The sequence below is a fragment of the Pelophylax lessonae genome (genome assembly GCF_965119305.1).
Source record: "Pelophylax lessonae genome assembly, chromosome: 5".
Lineage (NCBI taxonomy): Eukaryota > Metazoa > Chordata > Amphibia > Anura > Ranidae > Pelophylax > Pelophylax lessonae.
In genome coordinates, this window is record NC_138772.1 from 417,917,452 (window position 1) to 417,935,276 (window position 17,825).

The following is a 17,825-nucleotide window of genomic DNA, read 5'->3' on the forward strand; positions in this document are numbered from 1 at the left end:
TCTTGGTGTGAGTTTGGGGGGGGGGGGGGGGTCCTACCGTTCCTTTTCATTTTCCCCTCTGATGGAGTTTCATCAACAAGTTGTAGATAAACGTTTGGCTTCTGCCTTGGCAATTTTTTTTCCAATGACCGTTGGCTGCAAATTCTTTGGTTCACACTTTCGTCCACATGGTTCCTTCGCGGGACCTCAATTTATGTACGGTCGGTTCTTCAAAGACCGCCTTTTGAAAATATTTGAACTTCCTCTGCTTACTTTTGTCACAGAAGGTAGCTTTTGTTGGTGGCTATTATTTCTGCAGGCAGGGTGTCTGAACTGGCTGCATTGTCCTGTCGGTCACCTTACCTGGTGCTTCACAGGGACAAAGTGGTGCTATGTCCCTGTCCCTTCCTAAGGTCATCTCGGGTTTCCACTTGAAGACGTGTTTCCTTCCTTGTGCCCTAAGCCAAAATATCCTAAAGAAATTCCTTTACATTCCCTGGATGTGGTTCGGGCAGTCGGGGTGTACCTGGCGGCAACTGAGTCGCTTCGGAAATCTGATTCCTTGTTTGTCCTTGTGAATGAATCTCGTAAGGGTCAGGCCACATCTGCTGCGACCATTTCCAGATGGATCAGGCAGACGGTGGTGCAGGCCTTTTTTCCTGGTTTGTGAGTAGGGATGATCGAACGGTTCGGGTCGACCATCGGTTCGGCCCGAACATTGGGTGTTCGAGGTTCGGCCGAATTTAGAACTTTTTGCCCAAAAAGTTCGGAATTCGGCAACCAGAACCGACCAAAATGCAATGGGACAGGAAATGGGCTTTAAAAGCCCATGATTGGACCAGAACCATTAGCAAAAGCCAATTGAGGGGACAGGAGAATGGTAGGAATGTGATTGGAATGACTAGGGGGGTCCATAGACCAATCATTAGTGAATACGCCCCCCAGTATATAAGATAGCCCCCGCCAAATTCCTAGCATTCTTATACGGGACATGGAAGAGAGTGGAATACTGTTCTGTTACTTCTGTTACAAAGTGTCATTTAGCAATTTTTAGTGTGAAGAAAGGGATATCTAGTGTAGTTAGAGTGCTCTTTTACACTTTAGTTAGCTTTAATTTATTCAGTTTCTGTAGGGAAAGTGTTAAGTGTAAGGGGACCGTAGTGTAGTGTAGGGTTAACTGACAGTGAATTTTTTTAATTTTTTTTTTTTAATTTTTTCAATAATTGGCTCTCTATCAAAAATGACAATTTTTAAGAACTTTTTTTGTGTGATTTTGTGTCTGGGGGGGGTCTAAAAGTTGTACCTGTGAAGTTTCAGCTCTGTAGCATGTCCAGAACCAGAAAAAAAAAGATCATATAGGTGTAAAAGGAGGGTACCACCATCCCTGCTCTACTGAAAAATTATCTTTTTTTCTGGTTCTGAACATGCTACAGAGCTGAAACTTCACAGGTACATTTTTTAGACCCCCCAGATACTAAATCCAAAGAATTTTTTTTTTTTTTTTTTTAATTTTTTCAATAATTGTCTCTCTATCAAAAATGACACTTTTTAAGAACTTTTTTTGTGTGATTAATAGTCCCTGGGGTATGACCCAGAACCCTAGGCAATTTTTAGGGGCATTCATTGGGTTTTAGGGCTTCAAAATGGTGTTTTTTGATTACCGAAGTTCGGGTCCCATTGATTTCAATGGGGTTCTGAAATCCGGGCCGAACTTTCGGGAAGTTCGGATGTTCTGGCAGAACCGAACTTTTGAAAAGTTCGATCATCCCTATTTGTGAGCTCCAGTTGTTCCTGGTTGAGCTCCTAGTTTACCTGGTTGGCTATGTTTATCCTCTTTTGGGAATTATATCCACTGCTGTTTTCCCACCCCTCATATTGACACTACTTTGGAACGTCCCAAGGGTCAAAGAAGACATGGAATTGTGTCCGTTAATGAATGAAAGAAAGAAAACTGGATTTTTGTCTTACCGTAAAATCATTTTCTCTGATCATTGATGGACACAACACCCACCCCTTTGTTGAGTTGGGTTATGTATTCTTCTGACACTGCTTGTTACAAACTGAAGTCCTATAGCAGGAAGTGGGAAGTATACCCCCTAGGACTGCCCTAGGGGCATAGTCAAATTTGTTTCCGCCTAGTCCTACTCCTATGGAGAGCAGCATAACCCAAGGGTCAAAGAAGATAGAGCTGTGTCCGTCAATGAACATCAGAGAAAAGGATTTTATAGTAAGACAAAAATCCAATTTTTCTCCAGATCTGGTGCGGAACATTTTAGCCTTGAGTAACAGTCAAGGACCAAATCTCAACCCTAGTAAAGGCCTTCCTACAGATGTCACAAACATTATTTCTCTTGTTGGCCCCCCCATGCCATGGGATCTTAACCTGGTTCTGTTCTTTGAACCTCTGTCCACTAACGAGGCTGCCTTCCTTGTTACTGTAACCTCTGCAAAGCGAGTTTCCGAGCAAAAATCATTTGTCCTACACAGACACAAGGTTTTCTTGAGGCCCAAGGCCTTTTTTCTTCCCAAGTTGGTTTATTTCTTTTCACCTTAAGCAGGACCTTGTTCTCTCCTTTGTCATGCTACATGATTCCCTTAATTGTCTGTATATGGGAAGGACTGTTCATCTCTCTCAGCTACAGCCCCCTTTAGGCAGTCTGAAAGTGTGTAGTTCTTGAGGGTTCACATAGCGGACAGCCTGGTACTTATTCCACTGTCACCAGGTTGATTTGACAACTCCATCTAAGCTTATAGATTTAGGAACAAGTTTCTACTGTTTCCTGGTAAAGCACACTTCTCCAGATCAGTTGGTGCTTTTTTGTTTTTTTAGGATCAGGCACCTGTATTTTAGATTGTAAGACTGCCATGTGGTCTTCTGTTCACATGTTTAAGTTTTACCAAGTAGTGAGCATTCATGTGTCAGCCGATGACAGTTTTGATTGTAAGGTTCTTTTATTTTAATCACTCCAATACAGTGCCCTTTCACCCCCTTCCTGCCCAGGCCAATTTTCAGCTTTCAGCGCTGTCACACTTTGAAAATTGTGCGGTCAAGCTACACTGTACCCATATGAAATTTTTATAATTTTTTTTCACACAATAGAGCTTTCTTTTGGTGGGATTTAATCACCGCTGGGTTTTTTATTTCTTACTAAAACAAAATAAGAAAAAAGAAAAAAAGACAGACAGAATTTTGAAAAGTTTTTTTTCTTTTCTGTCAGTAAATTTTGAAAAGTAATGTTTCTCCACTGATGTGCACATAACCACAGAGGATATCACACACATGCAAAATAAATGACCATCAAATATAACAAGGCAATCAAAATAAGTAAAAATGGGGATTTAGTCCCACCATATGGCCATATTGTGCTCAAGCCCACCACTACCTCAAAGTACCCCATTGTCAGTGGGTCCTACACTATCTGATGAGGAGGTACTAATATACCGCACTGATGGGCAGCACAGGTGAGCAGGCACTGATGGTCGGCACTATTTTTTTAACTTTTCTGTAATCGGGGCACTGATACCTTTCCTGGACTTCCCTTTGAAGAGAGCCGATAAATGGCACTTCCTCATTTACATGTGACCAGCTGTGATTGGACACAGCCGATCACATGGGTAAAGAACCAGGTCATTGGCTCTTTACCAAGATTGGGGTCGCGCTGTGTCCTAGCAACACTGCGCTGCCACAATCGCAGCACTGCGCGCCCCCGCGGGCGCGTGAGAGAGGCTGTTCTGGGGCGCCGTCACATGACGTCGTCACAGAACAAGAGCCGCACCGCTCCGCCGTCATTTGACGGTGGGCGGGCAGTAAGTGGTTAAAAATTAATTCCAGGTTTTAATTCCCCATGTGGTACTATGCAAGCTGGTGCCCGCAAACATTGCATTTTGCATTCTGTTTGGGGTGCCGTTACTGTATTGGCACCCACAGTAGATCACAAAGATAGTGTGTGTTGAACAGAGTGCTGGGAAACATGCACTGAACTCTTTTTTTTTTCCACCCACTGTGTTCTCATGTGAACTGGCCCTTAGATCTGTGTTTAACCGGTTGCCGACCGCCGCACGACTATATACTGCGGCGGTCAGCCCCGGCCAGGCAGAGTGACGTAGGGGTACGTCACTCGCCTGTCACTGACTTGCGAGCCAATTGTGGGCGGGCGGGTGCCCGCCCCGGCTCGTTCACTGACAAGTCAGTGCGTGTGACCGGCGGACCCGATCGTTCACTCACGATCGCTCCGGTGAAGGGAGAAAGGCGGACGGCTTATGTAAACAAGCCGTCCTTCATTTTTACACAGGGAAGAATGACAATCAGACGGTTCTACTATGTAGGACCGTTGATCTTTGTTTTTACCAGGGGCGTAACTACAGGGGTTGCAATCGCTACCGGGCCCCATGCTCCAGGGGGCCCGGTAGCAAACCAGTGGGTGAACTTCTAGGATCTCAAAGGTCACACTTGCGACCGGGCCCTGGCATTTCACCACTGTGGGGAGGCCCCAAGATTGCAGGAAGGCCCACTGCAGAACTTGTGAAAGGATCCTGATGCGGGACCATAATAAAAGGCCATGCAATGAGAGTAAAGAGCCCCAGGATTAGTGGGAAGAGCCCCGGGCTTGAAGGGAAGGGCCCCGGCCAGGGGTCTGGGGGGCCCTTCATGGTTTCTTGCATCGGGGCCCTGAAGGTTCTAGTTACGCCTCTGGTTTTTACACCAATAGCCATGTCCCTTTACAGTTAGAAACACGCCCCTAGGACACACTTAACCCCTCCCTCTCCAATACAGTTAACCCCTTCCCTGCCAGTGTCATTTTTGCAGTAACAGTGCATATGTATAGCACTGATTACGGCAGTAATGTCACTGGTAACCCCAAAAGTGTCAAAAATGTCAGTCAAGGGTCCGATCTGTCCGCCGCAATGTCGCAGTACCGCAAAAAAAATCGCAGATCGCCACCATTACGCGTTAAAAAAAAAAAACACCAAAAATGACAATCTTTACCCTTTGTTAGTAAACACGATAACTTTTGCGCAAACCAATCAAAATACGCTTTTTGCGATTTCCCCCCCAAACATATGTAGCATAAAACAAATTGGCCTAAAATGTTAAAAAATTTTGATTTTTTACATTTGTTTTTTTTTGGGGAATTTCATATAAAAAAAATGTGAAAAATATTGTTATTTTTGCACAATTGACGCTCTTTTTTTGTTTATAGCGCATGATCAAAAAATCGCACAGGTGATCAAATACCACCAAAAGAAAGCTCTGTTTGTGGGAAAAAATGGACGTCAAATTCGTTTAGGTACAGCGTCGCACGACCGCGCAATTGTCCGTTAAAGTCACGCAGTAAAAAATCGCAAAAAAACCCCTGGTCTTTTAGCAGCCAAATCCTCCGGGGCTTAAGTGGTTAACATCTTCAACTTGGAGCTGAAGGTTGCATTTAAAAGCGTAATCCAAGCTTGCTAAAAACGATGCAAATGCTTTGCATGAACTTGCTGTACAAACTGCTATCCTACAAGGCCTAACAAGGCACGCAGCTACACGTTTGCAAACATGCCTAATTTGCCCACATTAGTAGGGCCTGTTGAAGCTTTTAAAGTACTATTCAGCTCCAGTTTGTATATGTTGAAACACAGATCCTAGTGAGGATTGATGCTTGCCACTGTAAATAAGCTGCTTAGCAGGCTTCAACATTTCTTGAAATTAGCAGAACACAAAGTCTGCTAGCAACTTGTTTAAAATGACAATCCGCACTCCCAATAAGACCTGTGTATAACATTTTCCAACAGGAGCTGAAGGATGCTTTAAAGCCTTAGAGAAAGCAGCTCAAAGCTTGCTGAAAGCTTTGCAAATGCTTGCTGGATGTTTCATAAAAGCTTGCTGTTCACACTGCTCTTATACTAGCTTGAAGCCCATGTGAACAGGCCTAAAGGAGCTAATGTGTTTCAGGGCTAATTCACACATTGTGCTGTGACAGACCTTTTATGGCATTGTTAAAAGGCCTGCCAATGCAAGGACACACAGAAAACAATTGTTTCCTGTGCGTCTCATTTGCTCGGCATGCTGCATTTTACTGCAGTGCACTGTACAGAATTGCATAAGTTTGTACAAAAAAAAAGGGTACAGTGTGATGCGCTGAGTCGCGCACCCCACTGCCCCCCACTGCAGTCAGTGACAGACAGCTATCGGAGCGCTTTATCACTCTGGCAGCTGTTTGTTCTTGTGTGAACCCAGTCTCAAGGGTGTAGTTATTTTAAGACTAATTCTAATTTAATTGTGAACATTGTGCTACACTCTCTCATATAACACTTTCTCTTTGATTAAATAACAATATACAATTTTTTATTTTATTTTTTTTAGGTGGATTCACGAAGCATACCAGTTTTAGCCAAGTGGCAAAGTTCATATAGCATTAAAATTGTTCTCCAAGAACTTAGACGCATGATGATGTCCAAAGAAAATATGAAGCTTCCACAGCCTCCGGAAGGACAAACTTACAACAATTAATTGATCTGGGAATGTTTCAATACTTCTTCCTAGCCCCCCTCCACGAATTTTAGAAGGCCCGCAATGTCTTATATTGCATGCCTCTGCCTCTCCAGCTCTGAGAGGGGAATCCCTTTCAGCCCCGACAAACCTAAACTGGGCACAATTTGCACATGAATTCTCATTGTTGGTTTGGACTCCCAGTTTTGACTCCCATTGGTCATGGACATAGTATGCAACAAATATGTTGCAGTCCAACCTCCATACACCTGCACAGGAACACATAGGAGTATAGAGGTTGCAATGAAGTGATTTTGCTTCTTTTCTTGTTGTAATCTTGCTTGATTGTTGGGATTCACACCACCTGGGCATTTTATTTTCTTAAAAAGTAGCAGTTCATGTTTTCAAATTTGTTCTTTATTTTGTTTTTACATGTGTTACATTGTCATAAATAAATCTAGGCCTATAGCAATTGACTCCTAAATGATATTTGAATGTACTTTAGAAAAAAATGGCTTCCAGTACTTAAAGCCCTGGTGTTTCAGAAAGTATCATTCAGAAAGATGTGTTCCAAGTTACAGAGCGGGGGTGAACAACAGAGCACAGAGTGTAATCATATGCTGTAAACTGTAGCATCCAATCATATATCAGCTTGTAGAAAGAAAGGATAACAAAACTTTGAATCAAGTTGGAGGTAACCGACCCCTCCTTTCCCTCCCTATCCCATGTATAGCTTACACTAGCGACCTCTTATCAGCTGGCAACCTCCATTGCCACTGCTGCCTCCCGTGGTTTTGTTGTCCTGCTCATTGAGATGTCATACTGCACACGTTTGACTTTTCTTTATTGGACCTAATGAAGTCTTCAGGGTGATGGCCTCCCAGTTAGGGTCCATGGTATCTTGGAGCTGGCCATACATGGCATGCTGCCTACCATCTTTTTCCTTCTCAGCACTGGTTCTCCTATACAGCATTTGTTTTGGCAAACCATGGTGATTGTAAAATATGACTAGTACAGTTGTTTTTTACACCTAGAAATATGTTTTATAAGGGATAATGGTCGTATGTGAACCTTATGAATGTGTTTCATGTATCCCTTATACTGCATCATCCATCTTAGCCAAAATCTGGGCAGATATCTGTTCTTTCAATAAATAAAGGCATTCCCTAAACACCACTATTATTGGCATAGAGGGGTTAATTTACTAAAACCGGAGAGTGCAAAATCAGGTGCAACTCTGAATAGAAACCAATTAGCTTCCAGGTTTTTTTTGTCAAATCTTAAACAAGTTGAAGTTAGCGGATTGGCTACCATGCACAGCTGTTCCAGATGTTGCACTCTCCATTGTTAGTAAATCAATCCCATAGTGTCTAAAAATGACCTATAGAGTGGCCACACTCGCACACAGTCACACTCACACACAGCACCTAAACAATTAACATAATTTGATTTTGTTGCTGTGAGATAATTCACAGCTTTGCTCTGCACTGTTATATTCAGACATACCTACGTGCATCTTAGACAGCTGAGATCTCCCTAATAAAGCTATGTGACTGTTGTATGTCAAATATAAAACGGCTTTAACTGTATTTTACACCCTAGCCTGCATGTCCTTTTAAGCAAACACATGAATGATAAACTGGTACTATTTACTTTGAAGAAATAATATAAAAATTCATGGAAATGTTTGTTTTTAACATTTTCAATTCACAATTTTTGTGTATGTGGCCAAGCCTTTACTTACATTCTGGCTCGCTGGTTTGATATTTTCACAGCACAGGAATATAATTTTAACTAAATGTCACAAGCTATTAACATGTAATAACCCATAATGGCTAATCGGTGTAATGCATTTAATGCTTGCAAGTACCTGTTGATATTATATTGTGGTCAGTATAGCCAACTTTCAAACTATAATTTGCAAGAACCTTTAGTGCCCAAGCAATCATTCCTAAATTGGCCATACATGTTTTGTGCACATACTCCTAATACCAACAAAACCTTGTTAGCTGGGAAAATTCTGACCGGTTCGTTTTCACTGAGTCCAGTTGGTTACTGGGCGTTGACCTAGATTGTAACATGCAACTGATATGATTTCAAATACAGCCAAAAACCAAATGGATCCTGTGCTGTTTTACCTGTAGGCAGCTTAGCTTACACAATGGCATGGTAATTGCTGATTTAGGGTTTTTGTGGATCTAAGTAATGATTCTGGTTATAACTCTTAACTGCTTTTCAGCCATTTCAACTAAAGTCATAATTTTATAGAGAAACGCAAACATCGGCATTTATCAAAGGGAACTTCTTCTTCTGGTATCCCTCTTTCTAAGGCAGTGGAAAAAAAAACCTTATTTGCCTCGAACTGTGCCAAGATCTATTAAATTAACAGCATGAGGTTAAGCTCTGTCTGTCTGAAGGCAATGGGGTATCTTTACTAAAACTGGAGAGTGCAAAATCTGGTGCAGCTGTGCATGGTAGCCAACCAGCTTCTCCCTTCAGCTTGTTCAATTAGTTTTGACAATAAAACCTGGAAATGGATTGGTTTCAATGCAGAGATGCACCAGGTTTTACACGCACCAGTTTTTTTAAATCAACCCCATAGTGCCTTCCTTTTAAAGATTTAAAAAAATGATGTATATTCACCCTGCTTGGACAAGGAAATCACATCACTGACGTAGATGATGCTTTGAATTCAGAAGTGTTTTATTTGTTTAAGTGTCATAGAAGCAGGTTAGAAGACCTAGTTGTGTCCGGGTTTGGTCTTGCTCACAGTATTTTTGACAAAGGGCAGAGAGTGGTTCTGTAAAGCAGCTCCTGTCTGTTAATGTGTACCTGTCACAACAGTAGAGAGAATTGTTTTGTGGCTTGGATCAGCATTTCAGCGAATGCAACCTATCAGTTTCCTAGGAGCCATTAGCATTGTTTTGGCAAGAGGCACTTTGTGTTTCACTGCAATAATGTAAAAATGCTCAGGCCCTTAGTGAACTGTAGGTAAAATTACAAATAAAATGACATTTGACAGGTTTACTTCATGTAACGTACAGAAAAATTTGTTTACAGCCTTTGTTCCAATCAACTGCATTAAAGTTCTAGTACTGCAGACATCTATGAAAAGGATATAGATAATGTGAATTTTAGGTTGCAGAGGGGTGGTTCTCTAAAGCAGCTCTTGTTTTGTTAGTTTGTACCTGTCACAACAGTAGAGAGTTTTGTGGCTTGAACCACTGTTCCTGAGAATGCAGCCTGTCCATTTCCTGGGAACCTGTATCATTGTTTCAGCAAAAGGCACTTTGTGTCTGACTGCAATAATGTTCAGGTCCTCAGTAAATAGAGGCTTAAAATAGGTTTACTTCCATGTAACAGAAAAATTTGTTTACAGCCTTTGTTCCAATTAACTGCATTCAAGTTATAGTACCGCAGACGTATATGAAGAGGATATAGATAATGTGAATCTGAGGTCGCAGCTAGTCTTAACAGTGTAAATAAAATGTTAAAAGCATGTGGTGGGTTTTATTTTGTTAAGTTGAAAGAAAAATGAAATATTTGAAAGGAAACTTGTATTGAAAGATTTTTAGGCTGCCTCTACTCTCTCCTTTTGAAAATGCTAGTTGCATGGGTTTTTAATACAAAGACTACATGCCTTTTCACTGATGCAGAACATACACTTAGATCAGGATCCCTTGATTTACTAACTGCATGCTTCCCCCAGGTCAGTGACTCAGTACCAAGGCTAGAGAAAACCAAGGAACTTGGGTATCCAGTATGAGATGAGCAAAGACAGCTTTTCTTTTACTGGTTTCCTTTAGCGAATAGTAGATTTATACCTCAATAAGTTGTTTTTATTTATTTTATATCATTTCTCCTTTGAGCAGGTGATTTCTAACAGCCACTGTTTCATATAACAATCTCCTCATTGTGACAGTCTTGCAGCTGGGCTTTTCTCATTTCACTCTGGCTCTGTTTGCAGAGTGGCATTGTAAACAGTAGAATGCAAAGCATTCCGGCATCTGACACTAATCCTGTGCAGGTAATGTGCTGTGCTGCAATTGAACACCCAGTGGTATCTGCAGTGTCCTGATAGTACTGACATAATCTAAGAGAGCAGCATGAAACATGGAAGTGTACACAAAAATCAGTTACTACTGGACACCTCCAACATTAAAGATGAGACATTTTGCTTTTCACTGACACTGAAGCATTCTTCCCACTAGCAACCTGGTGCATTTTTTTTTTTTCCCCTTCCACTGACTGACTGACACTAGGACTTTTTTTTTTTTAACTTACCCTGACCACCAATTCTGGGTAAGAGTTTGCTCTTATTAACCACTTGCCGACCGCCGCACGACTATCTACGTCGGCGGTCAGCCCCTCACAGGCAAACTAACGTAGGGCTACGTTGCTTGCTTGTGAGGGTCTAGGGAGCGCAAAAATTTTGATTTTTACTTTTTTTTTGGGGGGAATTTCATATAAAAAAATGTGAAAAATATTGTTATTTTTGCAAAATTGACGCTCTTTTTTTGTTTATAGCGCGTGATCAAAAAATCGCACAGGTGATCAAATACCACCAAAAGAAAGCTCTGTTTGTGGGAAAAAAAGGACGCCAAATTAGTTTAGGTACAGCGTCGCACGACCGCGCAATTGTCCGTTAAAGTCACGCAGTGCCGAATCGCAAAATACCCCCTGGTCGGAATGGGGGTAAAATCTTCCGGGGCTTAAGTGGTTAAGATTAGAGCTTTCATTCTCCCACTTAGTCAATGTTGGGAAATGAATGATTTCAGTAATCCTTGACACTGAAATGTTTTGCTTATAATGACCACCAATAGTGGGGCATGTTTACTCCTCACTGACCACCAATATTGGTGCATTTTTTATTTTTTTTTGTTTACTGCTGTTGAGACGTGGCATTCTTCTAACACCTGGCACTAAGGTGTTTTATGCCCTCAAACCTCAGATGCCAGAGCATGGCTACGCAAAAAAATATTTTGTGAAATAACATGAATTGTAGCTTTGTGAACTGAACTTGCATTCTGTACATAGAAATGAGCTGCTAATAGAAAATCCACCATGCTGCTAATCTGGTGAAGTAGGATCTATATGTGCTCTATTGATGTGCCTGAAGAAAATTTGTACCACCTGACCTATTTAAAAAAAACCCATACTTTTTTGGGGGGGGTTGAAAAATCAACTCTTTTATACAAAATATATATATATATATATATAAAAAAAAGACTTAATCGGGGTACGTTCCACTCTACTGCGCCGCAGTGCATCAATACAATACCAATCAAACAAATACCTTCACCCTGCGCTATGATGCCTAATGTGCTGCCCCAAGGAAAGTTCTCCGAGCCATCATGTCATGCAGGACGCTACTTGCACCCCAAAAAGCATTGACCATGTTACCGAGCTAGCAGTTCAATATCTCACGTGCAGTGCCTGATTTAGACCCCCGCTGTCCTGCAAATCCTAAATGAAACTAAAACGGTGCATAAATTGTTTCAACTATTCAATAAGCAATGGGTGTGAGGGGGGAGGGTAAAAGTTCACAGGCCTGAAACTTTATTGAAAGCACAAAGACACACAAGGGAGAGTGGGCTGATGGAATAAAACAGGGTTCGCTTTTACTGCCTCAGCATGTTTCTGAGAGAGCCTCTCCAGGTATTGACTTAAAAACTTCAACTTGGGGTACAACATCTTGGTGGTTACAAAGCTGAAAGTTATAACCAAAAAAAAACATTTTATTAGAATCCAAGAAATGCAGAAACAGCACAGTCTTTGCCTGTAAGCCATACGTATTAAATGAGAAAGTAAGTGACCAGAGTAATAAAAGGAAAATCCCCTATTTTAAGAACTCAGATGTTTGGGTTCCTAAGAATTTGAAAAACTTGGTGTATTTCACCCAATTTGAAAGCTAATATCCCTAAAATTCATCCCAGTACATATCTTGAGGGCCTTTCAGGGCACCTGTGATATTGTTTGCCTGCCAGTTGGCAAGAAAACTGAAATTCTAGGGGATCTAATCAATAAGGTTGTGGACTATTACGTAAACTCTTGCAGGTTTTTTCTTTCTCTTTTAATAGCATTTTCACCACATATTTATAGCATTCAGCTGCTGTTTGATACATTGCTTTGGGTAAAATTGACCATTGGAGTATATGTCGCATCCAAATTTCTCCATGATGACCTCTTCCATAGGGGACAGTATTTCCTGAGAATGTTTTGGACATTCTGATGTCAAAAGGCATTTTCAGGATTGAGTATTTATTTTTTTTTTTTTTTATAATTAATTTATTGCTCATCTTCACAAAGATACTTAACTCCAAGATGATGGTACCCGACACAGGGACACAAAATATAGTGGAAACTGAATTTGGATAATCCATTCTACCCTGAATAGGTGCTTGCAATCATCTGATTCTGAGTGCGAAAATATTCTGTAGAGGGGTCCTGGATGTTAGCAGTATTTTGTTTTTGATAAACCGAGTCAAAATTTGTTGTATCTCTCATAAAAATGTTATGGGGGAATATGGAGGCTGCATTCGCTGACCTCCCAATAGTTCTAGGCTTGGCTGGCCTTGGCTTTAGGGAAACGAGAAATTCAGATCCTCCATTTTTTAGGTCAGTGACTCAGAAGCTAAAGGGTGAAAACGGCTAGGTAAATAGCCTTGGTCTTTCATTGCTTTTAGGTCCTATAGAGCAGTGGTCCTCAACTCCGGTCCTCGGGGCCCACTAACAGGCCAGGTTTGCAAGATAACTAAATTACATCACAGGTGATCTAATTTGCTGCTCAACGATTGCAGTATTATAGTCTGCATTTCCCCAAGGTAATACTAAAAATCTGGTCTGTTAGCGGGCCTCGAGGACCGGAGTTGAGGACCACTTCTATAGAAGACCACACCCTCCAGATTGTGCTCAAGTCCACCTACCTGCTGGCTGCCCACATAGTAAGAGTGACCTTATTGACATTCTCAAGGACCTGAGGTTGGGGCTTCTTCTGCGCCAGAACTTTTATTAAAAGATGAGGTCTCACTTGAAAATAGAGTGGTCATTTTCAAATCTTGACAGCACCCTATACAGCAATGACCAGAAATAGGCATAAGAGCAATGCATTAAAACAAAAACAGTACAAAGTGCACAATATCAAGTGTTGCTAGCTTCAAGTGAATCTGTCATCTATGTAAATCCTTAGTATCTGAGATTAAAGCTGCAGGCACAGCAACTGCAGTCCTTCATCTGTTATTGCTTTGTTTGTTAGTGAGTCCTGGAAATTCTTGACTTTGAGTATAAGCCCCATCCACTCATAACTCCTGCCATATAAAAGTGCCCCAAATACACAGCTAGTCACTTTCACTGGATAGATTGAGTGAGGCTTGGTACTTTGGGAGGAGGTAGACTTACACTGGAAGCAAAGCCCTTACTAGCAAATGGAGTGTTGACCTGACAATACACTAAAACAAAATATACCACTGACTAGTCTTACTGTTATGTGAATGTCTGAATAAAAGTCTTTATCTGAGTTGCAAGCTTTGCCTATTTTAGTCTTTTGGGTCCTGGATGTGTTGAATGAAGGCTCCTCTACTGTCCATTTTCCTCCTGTAGAGGCTGGTAGATAATGGACATGGATAATGAGACGACAATGGACATGGATGTGTGAGCTTTGTTACCATACTTTATACTTCGATTGCTGCTGGTCCCAGCACAACCCATGGTTCAATCCTCAAAGTATGAGTTTGATACCAAATATGTCATTTGGAGAGATTCTAGAAGCAGTGGATGAGGTACTAAGCCATTCTTCTGTTCTGTGTGCTAATGCTGGTGGTGTTCCCAGAACATTTTTGACCCATCCTTAGCTGATACATTTGTTTTGGTAGCAAAATGTCTGCCAGAGGTTTTGGAAGTGTATGTAATCTATAGGAATGCCTGGATCACAAACCCAGATTTGTAATTCACTTCAGCTAAACTAAATTACAATCTTTTTACAGGTAGGCCAGTTGACATAAATGTATTTCAGTAGTTTCTGTACTTTATAATCTGGAGTTCAGCTTTAAATTTTTAGCATTATGCAAACACTATGGTTACTGGAGAATTGCATGCGTTCAGCCACTATCCATCTGTTGCACGGTTCAGAACTGAGAACAAGTACGGGAATTTCTTGGTTACTTGAGGAATAACAAGGTTAATCCCTTCAACAGACCTTACATGTACAAGGCCCCATGTCTCGTCCAACCATTAAACAATTCTCTTTCGTTCATTGACGAAAACAGCTCCTGATATTTATAACCAATAGGTTATACTGCCCCCTACAGGAGTAGGACACTAGGCAGAAAATAAATCTGGCTACACCCATGGGCAGTCCCAGGGGGGTCACTGCCTAGTCAGGAGTAAAGACCTATTTCCTTGCAAGGATCTTTGGTCTTGGCAAAAATTTTTTAGATAGAAATTTTTTTCTTCCTGGATTTTTTCCTGTGGGATCTACAATCAACTGCCAGACTGGGCGACAGGCTGGATCACCTAGATCCAGGGGTCACCCCAGTCTGGCCAGCCAGCGCACACAGACCTTAGCTCTGCGCTAGGTGAAGCTGCGACAGAGGTGCAGGTGCCCTTTGGCACTCACATCCAAAGCGACAAAGGTGTTTCCTTTCCCTGCCTATTTTGACAAAATGGTCGCTAAAGAGTGGGGACGACCAAATCGTCTCTGTGGGGTCCCGAAGCGCTTTACTAGGTGTTACCCCTATGAGGAGTCCCTTTCTTATGAAGTGGACTGTGCCACTGGTGGTGGACCCTCCAGTTTCTAGAAAAAACAAGGCAGCCATGATTCCAGTTGAAGAGTCCCCGGCCTTTAAGGTTCCGGCTGACCGGAAAGCAGAGGCTGTGGCCCGAACCATGTACACTCTGGCTGGTTTGGCAATGAGGCCGGTATTCACCATTGCCCTAGTGTCGCAAACTCTGACTGAGAGGGCTAAGCTCCTACACCGTGACCTGCAGGGGGAACGACTCCCCCCTGCCTTTGCCGAGCTGGCAGACTAGTAGGTCCAGAGGCTGCAGTTTGTATCGGTTATGTGATGCCTCTTTGGATGCGACTCCCCTGATGGCTTGCCTCTGTTTTGGCAGTAGTCCTTCGGCGTGTCTTTTGGCTCAAGTGCTGGTCTGCGGATCCGACATCAAAGAAGGCCTTGACTGATCTTCCTTTTCAAGGAGATTGCCTGTTTGGAGCTACCCTGGATGACCTCATTAAAGGTCTCATGGGGGGAACAGTACTTTTTTTCTGCAGGCTACTAAGGGCAAGGAATCTCGTCGTAGACGTGGGCCTTCCTTCTCCGCTCATAAGAAGTTTTTTCGTCCGTCAGGGTTGACTGACAAGGGCTCGAAGCCTTTCAGGGCCTCTTTTGGAGGTTCCAAACGAACCTTGTCTGGCAAGCCAAGATTGGGCTTTCTTAGCCCCATAGACAATGCTCCTTCTGTATGAAGGTTCCCCTCCATCCATATCGGGGGTGGGGGGGCATCTTCCCTAGTTTCCCGACCTTTGGACTTCCCGGGTGCAAGACAAGTGGGTCCGGCTCCAAGATCGAGTTTCGCTCATGTACCCCGGGAAGGTTTGTTCCTTCCAAATTGCACCTGGCCCCAGACTGCTTACAGGACTGAGACGGTTCTCTTTGTACAGTTCCATATGAGGTCCCTGCAAATAAAAATTCTGACAAAATGGGACAAGATTTAGCAGCCTCTGGACAATCAGATGCCGCTGAGTCGGGGCACAGAGAAGTCCCTTATATGGTGGCTTTGGTCTCCGGTGCTTCGGCTGGGAAAATCCTTCCTCCCCTTGTATTGGACAGTGGTCACCATGGATACCAGCCTGTCTGGTTGGGGAGGCGTCCTCGGCAAGCATTCTGCTCAGGGGATCTGGACACTGGAAGAGTCCAGACTTCCGATCAATGTCTTGGAACTCTTAGCAATCAGACTGTGTCTGGATCATTGGACGTATTGTCTTCAGGGTTGTCTAGTGGACATTCGATTGGACAATGCCACGGCCATGGCTTATATAAATCACCAAGGGGGCACAAGAAGTGTCCTGGCAGCTCCGGAGGTAGCCGGCATTCTAAAGTTGGCAGAACGGTTCGTTCCAGCCCTCTCTGCCGTACACCTTCCTGGGGTGGCAGGCGGATTACCTCAGTCGGCAGGCGTTGGACCACGGGGAGTGGTCCCTTCATCCAGAGGTGTTTCATCAGCTGTGTCTCTGGTGGGGCACCCCGAGGTGGATCTGTTGTTGCCTCGGCTCAACAGAAAGGTGCAGAGGTATGTTGCTCGGTCAAGGGATCCGCTGGTGGATGTCACAGATGCGCTGGTGGCCCTATGGGGTCAGTATTCTCTGATTTACACCTTCCCTCCTCTCAAGCTTCTGCCCAGACTTCGACGCAGGATCAAGGCAGAAGGGATTCTAGTCATCTTTGTGGCTCGGGACTGGCCTCACCGGGCTTGGTACTCAGATCTGGTGCGGCTGGTTGCTGACGTTCCTTGGCAGCTTCTTTGTTAGGGAGGATCTGCTGTCCCCAGGATCGATCCTGCATCCTGCTCTACACTCGCTTCCTTGGCTGTTGAATGCCAGCTGCTGAAAGATAAGGGTTTATCTGCGTCAGTGATTCCTAGATTGTTGAAAGCTAGGAAATCTACTTTTGCCATAACTCCAACAAAGACTGGGTTGGGCTAGAATCCAAAACACTTTCTTTACACATAGGCAATTCGCCTTGGATTCCTTGGTTCTCATGTCCATCAACCATGAGAAATCATACCCTAACAGGCATGACGCTAAGAATACTCTACAAATTGACTAGAATGCACAGCATCTCTAGCAGTCCTGGCTCACTTACACCACTGACTGGTAACCCATATTTTACCCCGGGTACTGGTAACCTCTGTTTGAACAATAAAGACAACACACACAAATTAGCCATACACTTCTTTGACAAAGGCGAAATGATCAAACGAGAGGGACTCAAATCTAAAGGAGCGGATGTCCCCCGACTTTCTGGACTTATCTACAAATACACCATTACCTGTCCAATCTTGTGAGAAGAACGGCATCCTCTAGGCCCCTCACCAGATTTGAACAGATATGCTTAACAGGAAAAGCTTACAAAAGCGCATCCTCTTTCTCCTGTGCTCTCTTACAGAACTTTTTGCACGGTGAACCAGATAAATGCAAAAGTAAATGGGAGACAGCATCAAACACTAACATATCAGATAGGCAATGGACCAATGCCTGTCTCCTGGCACATAATAAGTGTTCTGTGAGCACGAGATACCAGGAAAACGCCTAAAAGCTTCTTACCCAATGGTATATTACGCCTGACAAGCTCCAGAAATGGTTCCCATCCTCATC

The 17,825-nt window shown here is 42.9% G+C and overlaps 1 protein-coding gene across 1 annotated transcript in view; it reads left to right on the top strand.

Moving 5' to 3' along the window:
• Positions 1 to 6,919, top strand: part of UBE2V2 (ubiquitin conjugating enzyme E2 V2) — a 69,788-nt gene extending 62,869 nt beyond the window's left edge. Inside the window, exon 4 of the mRNA XM_082258105.1 lies at positions 6,326 to 6,919. Within this exon, the coding sequence (XP_082114231.1) occupies positions 6,326 to 6,472 (147 nt within the window). The 3' untranslated portion in view covers positions 6,473 to 6,919. The remainder of the gene's footprint in view (positions 1 to 6,325) is intronic.
• Positions 6,920 to 17,825: the final 10,906 nt, after the last annotated feature.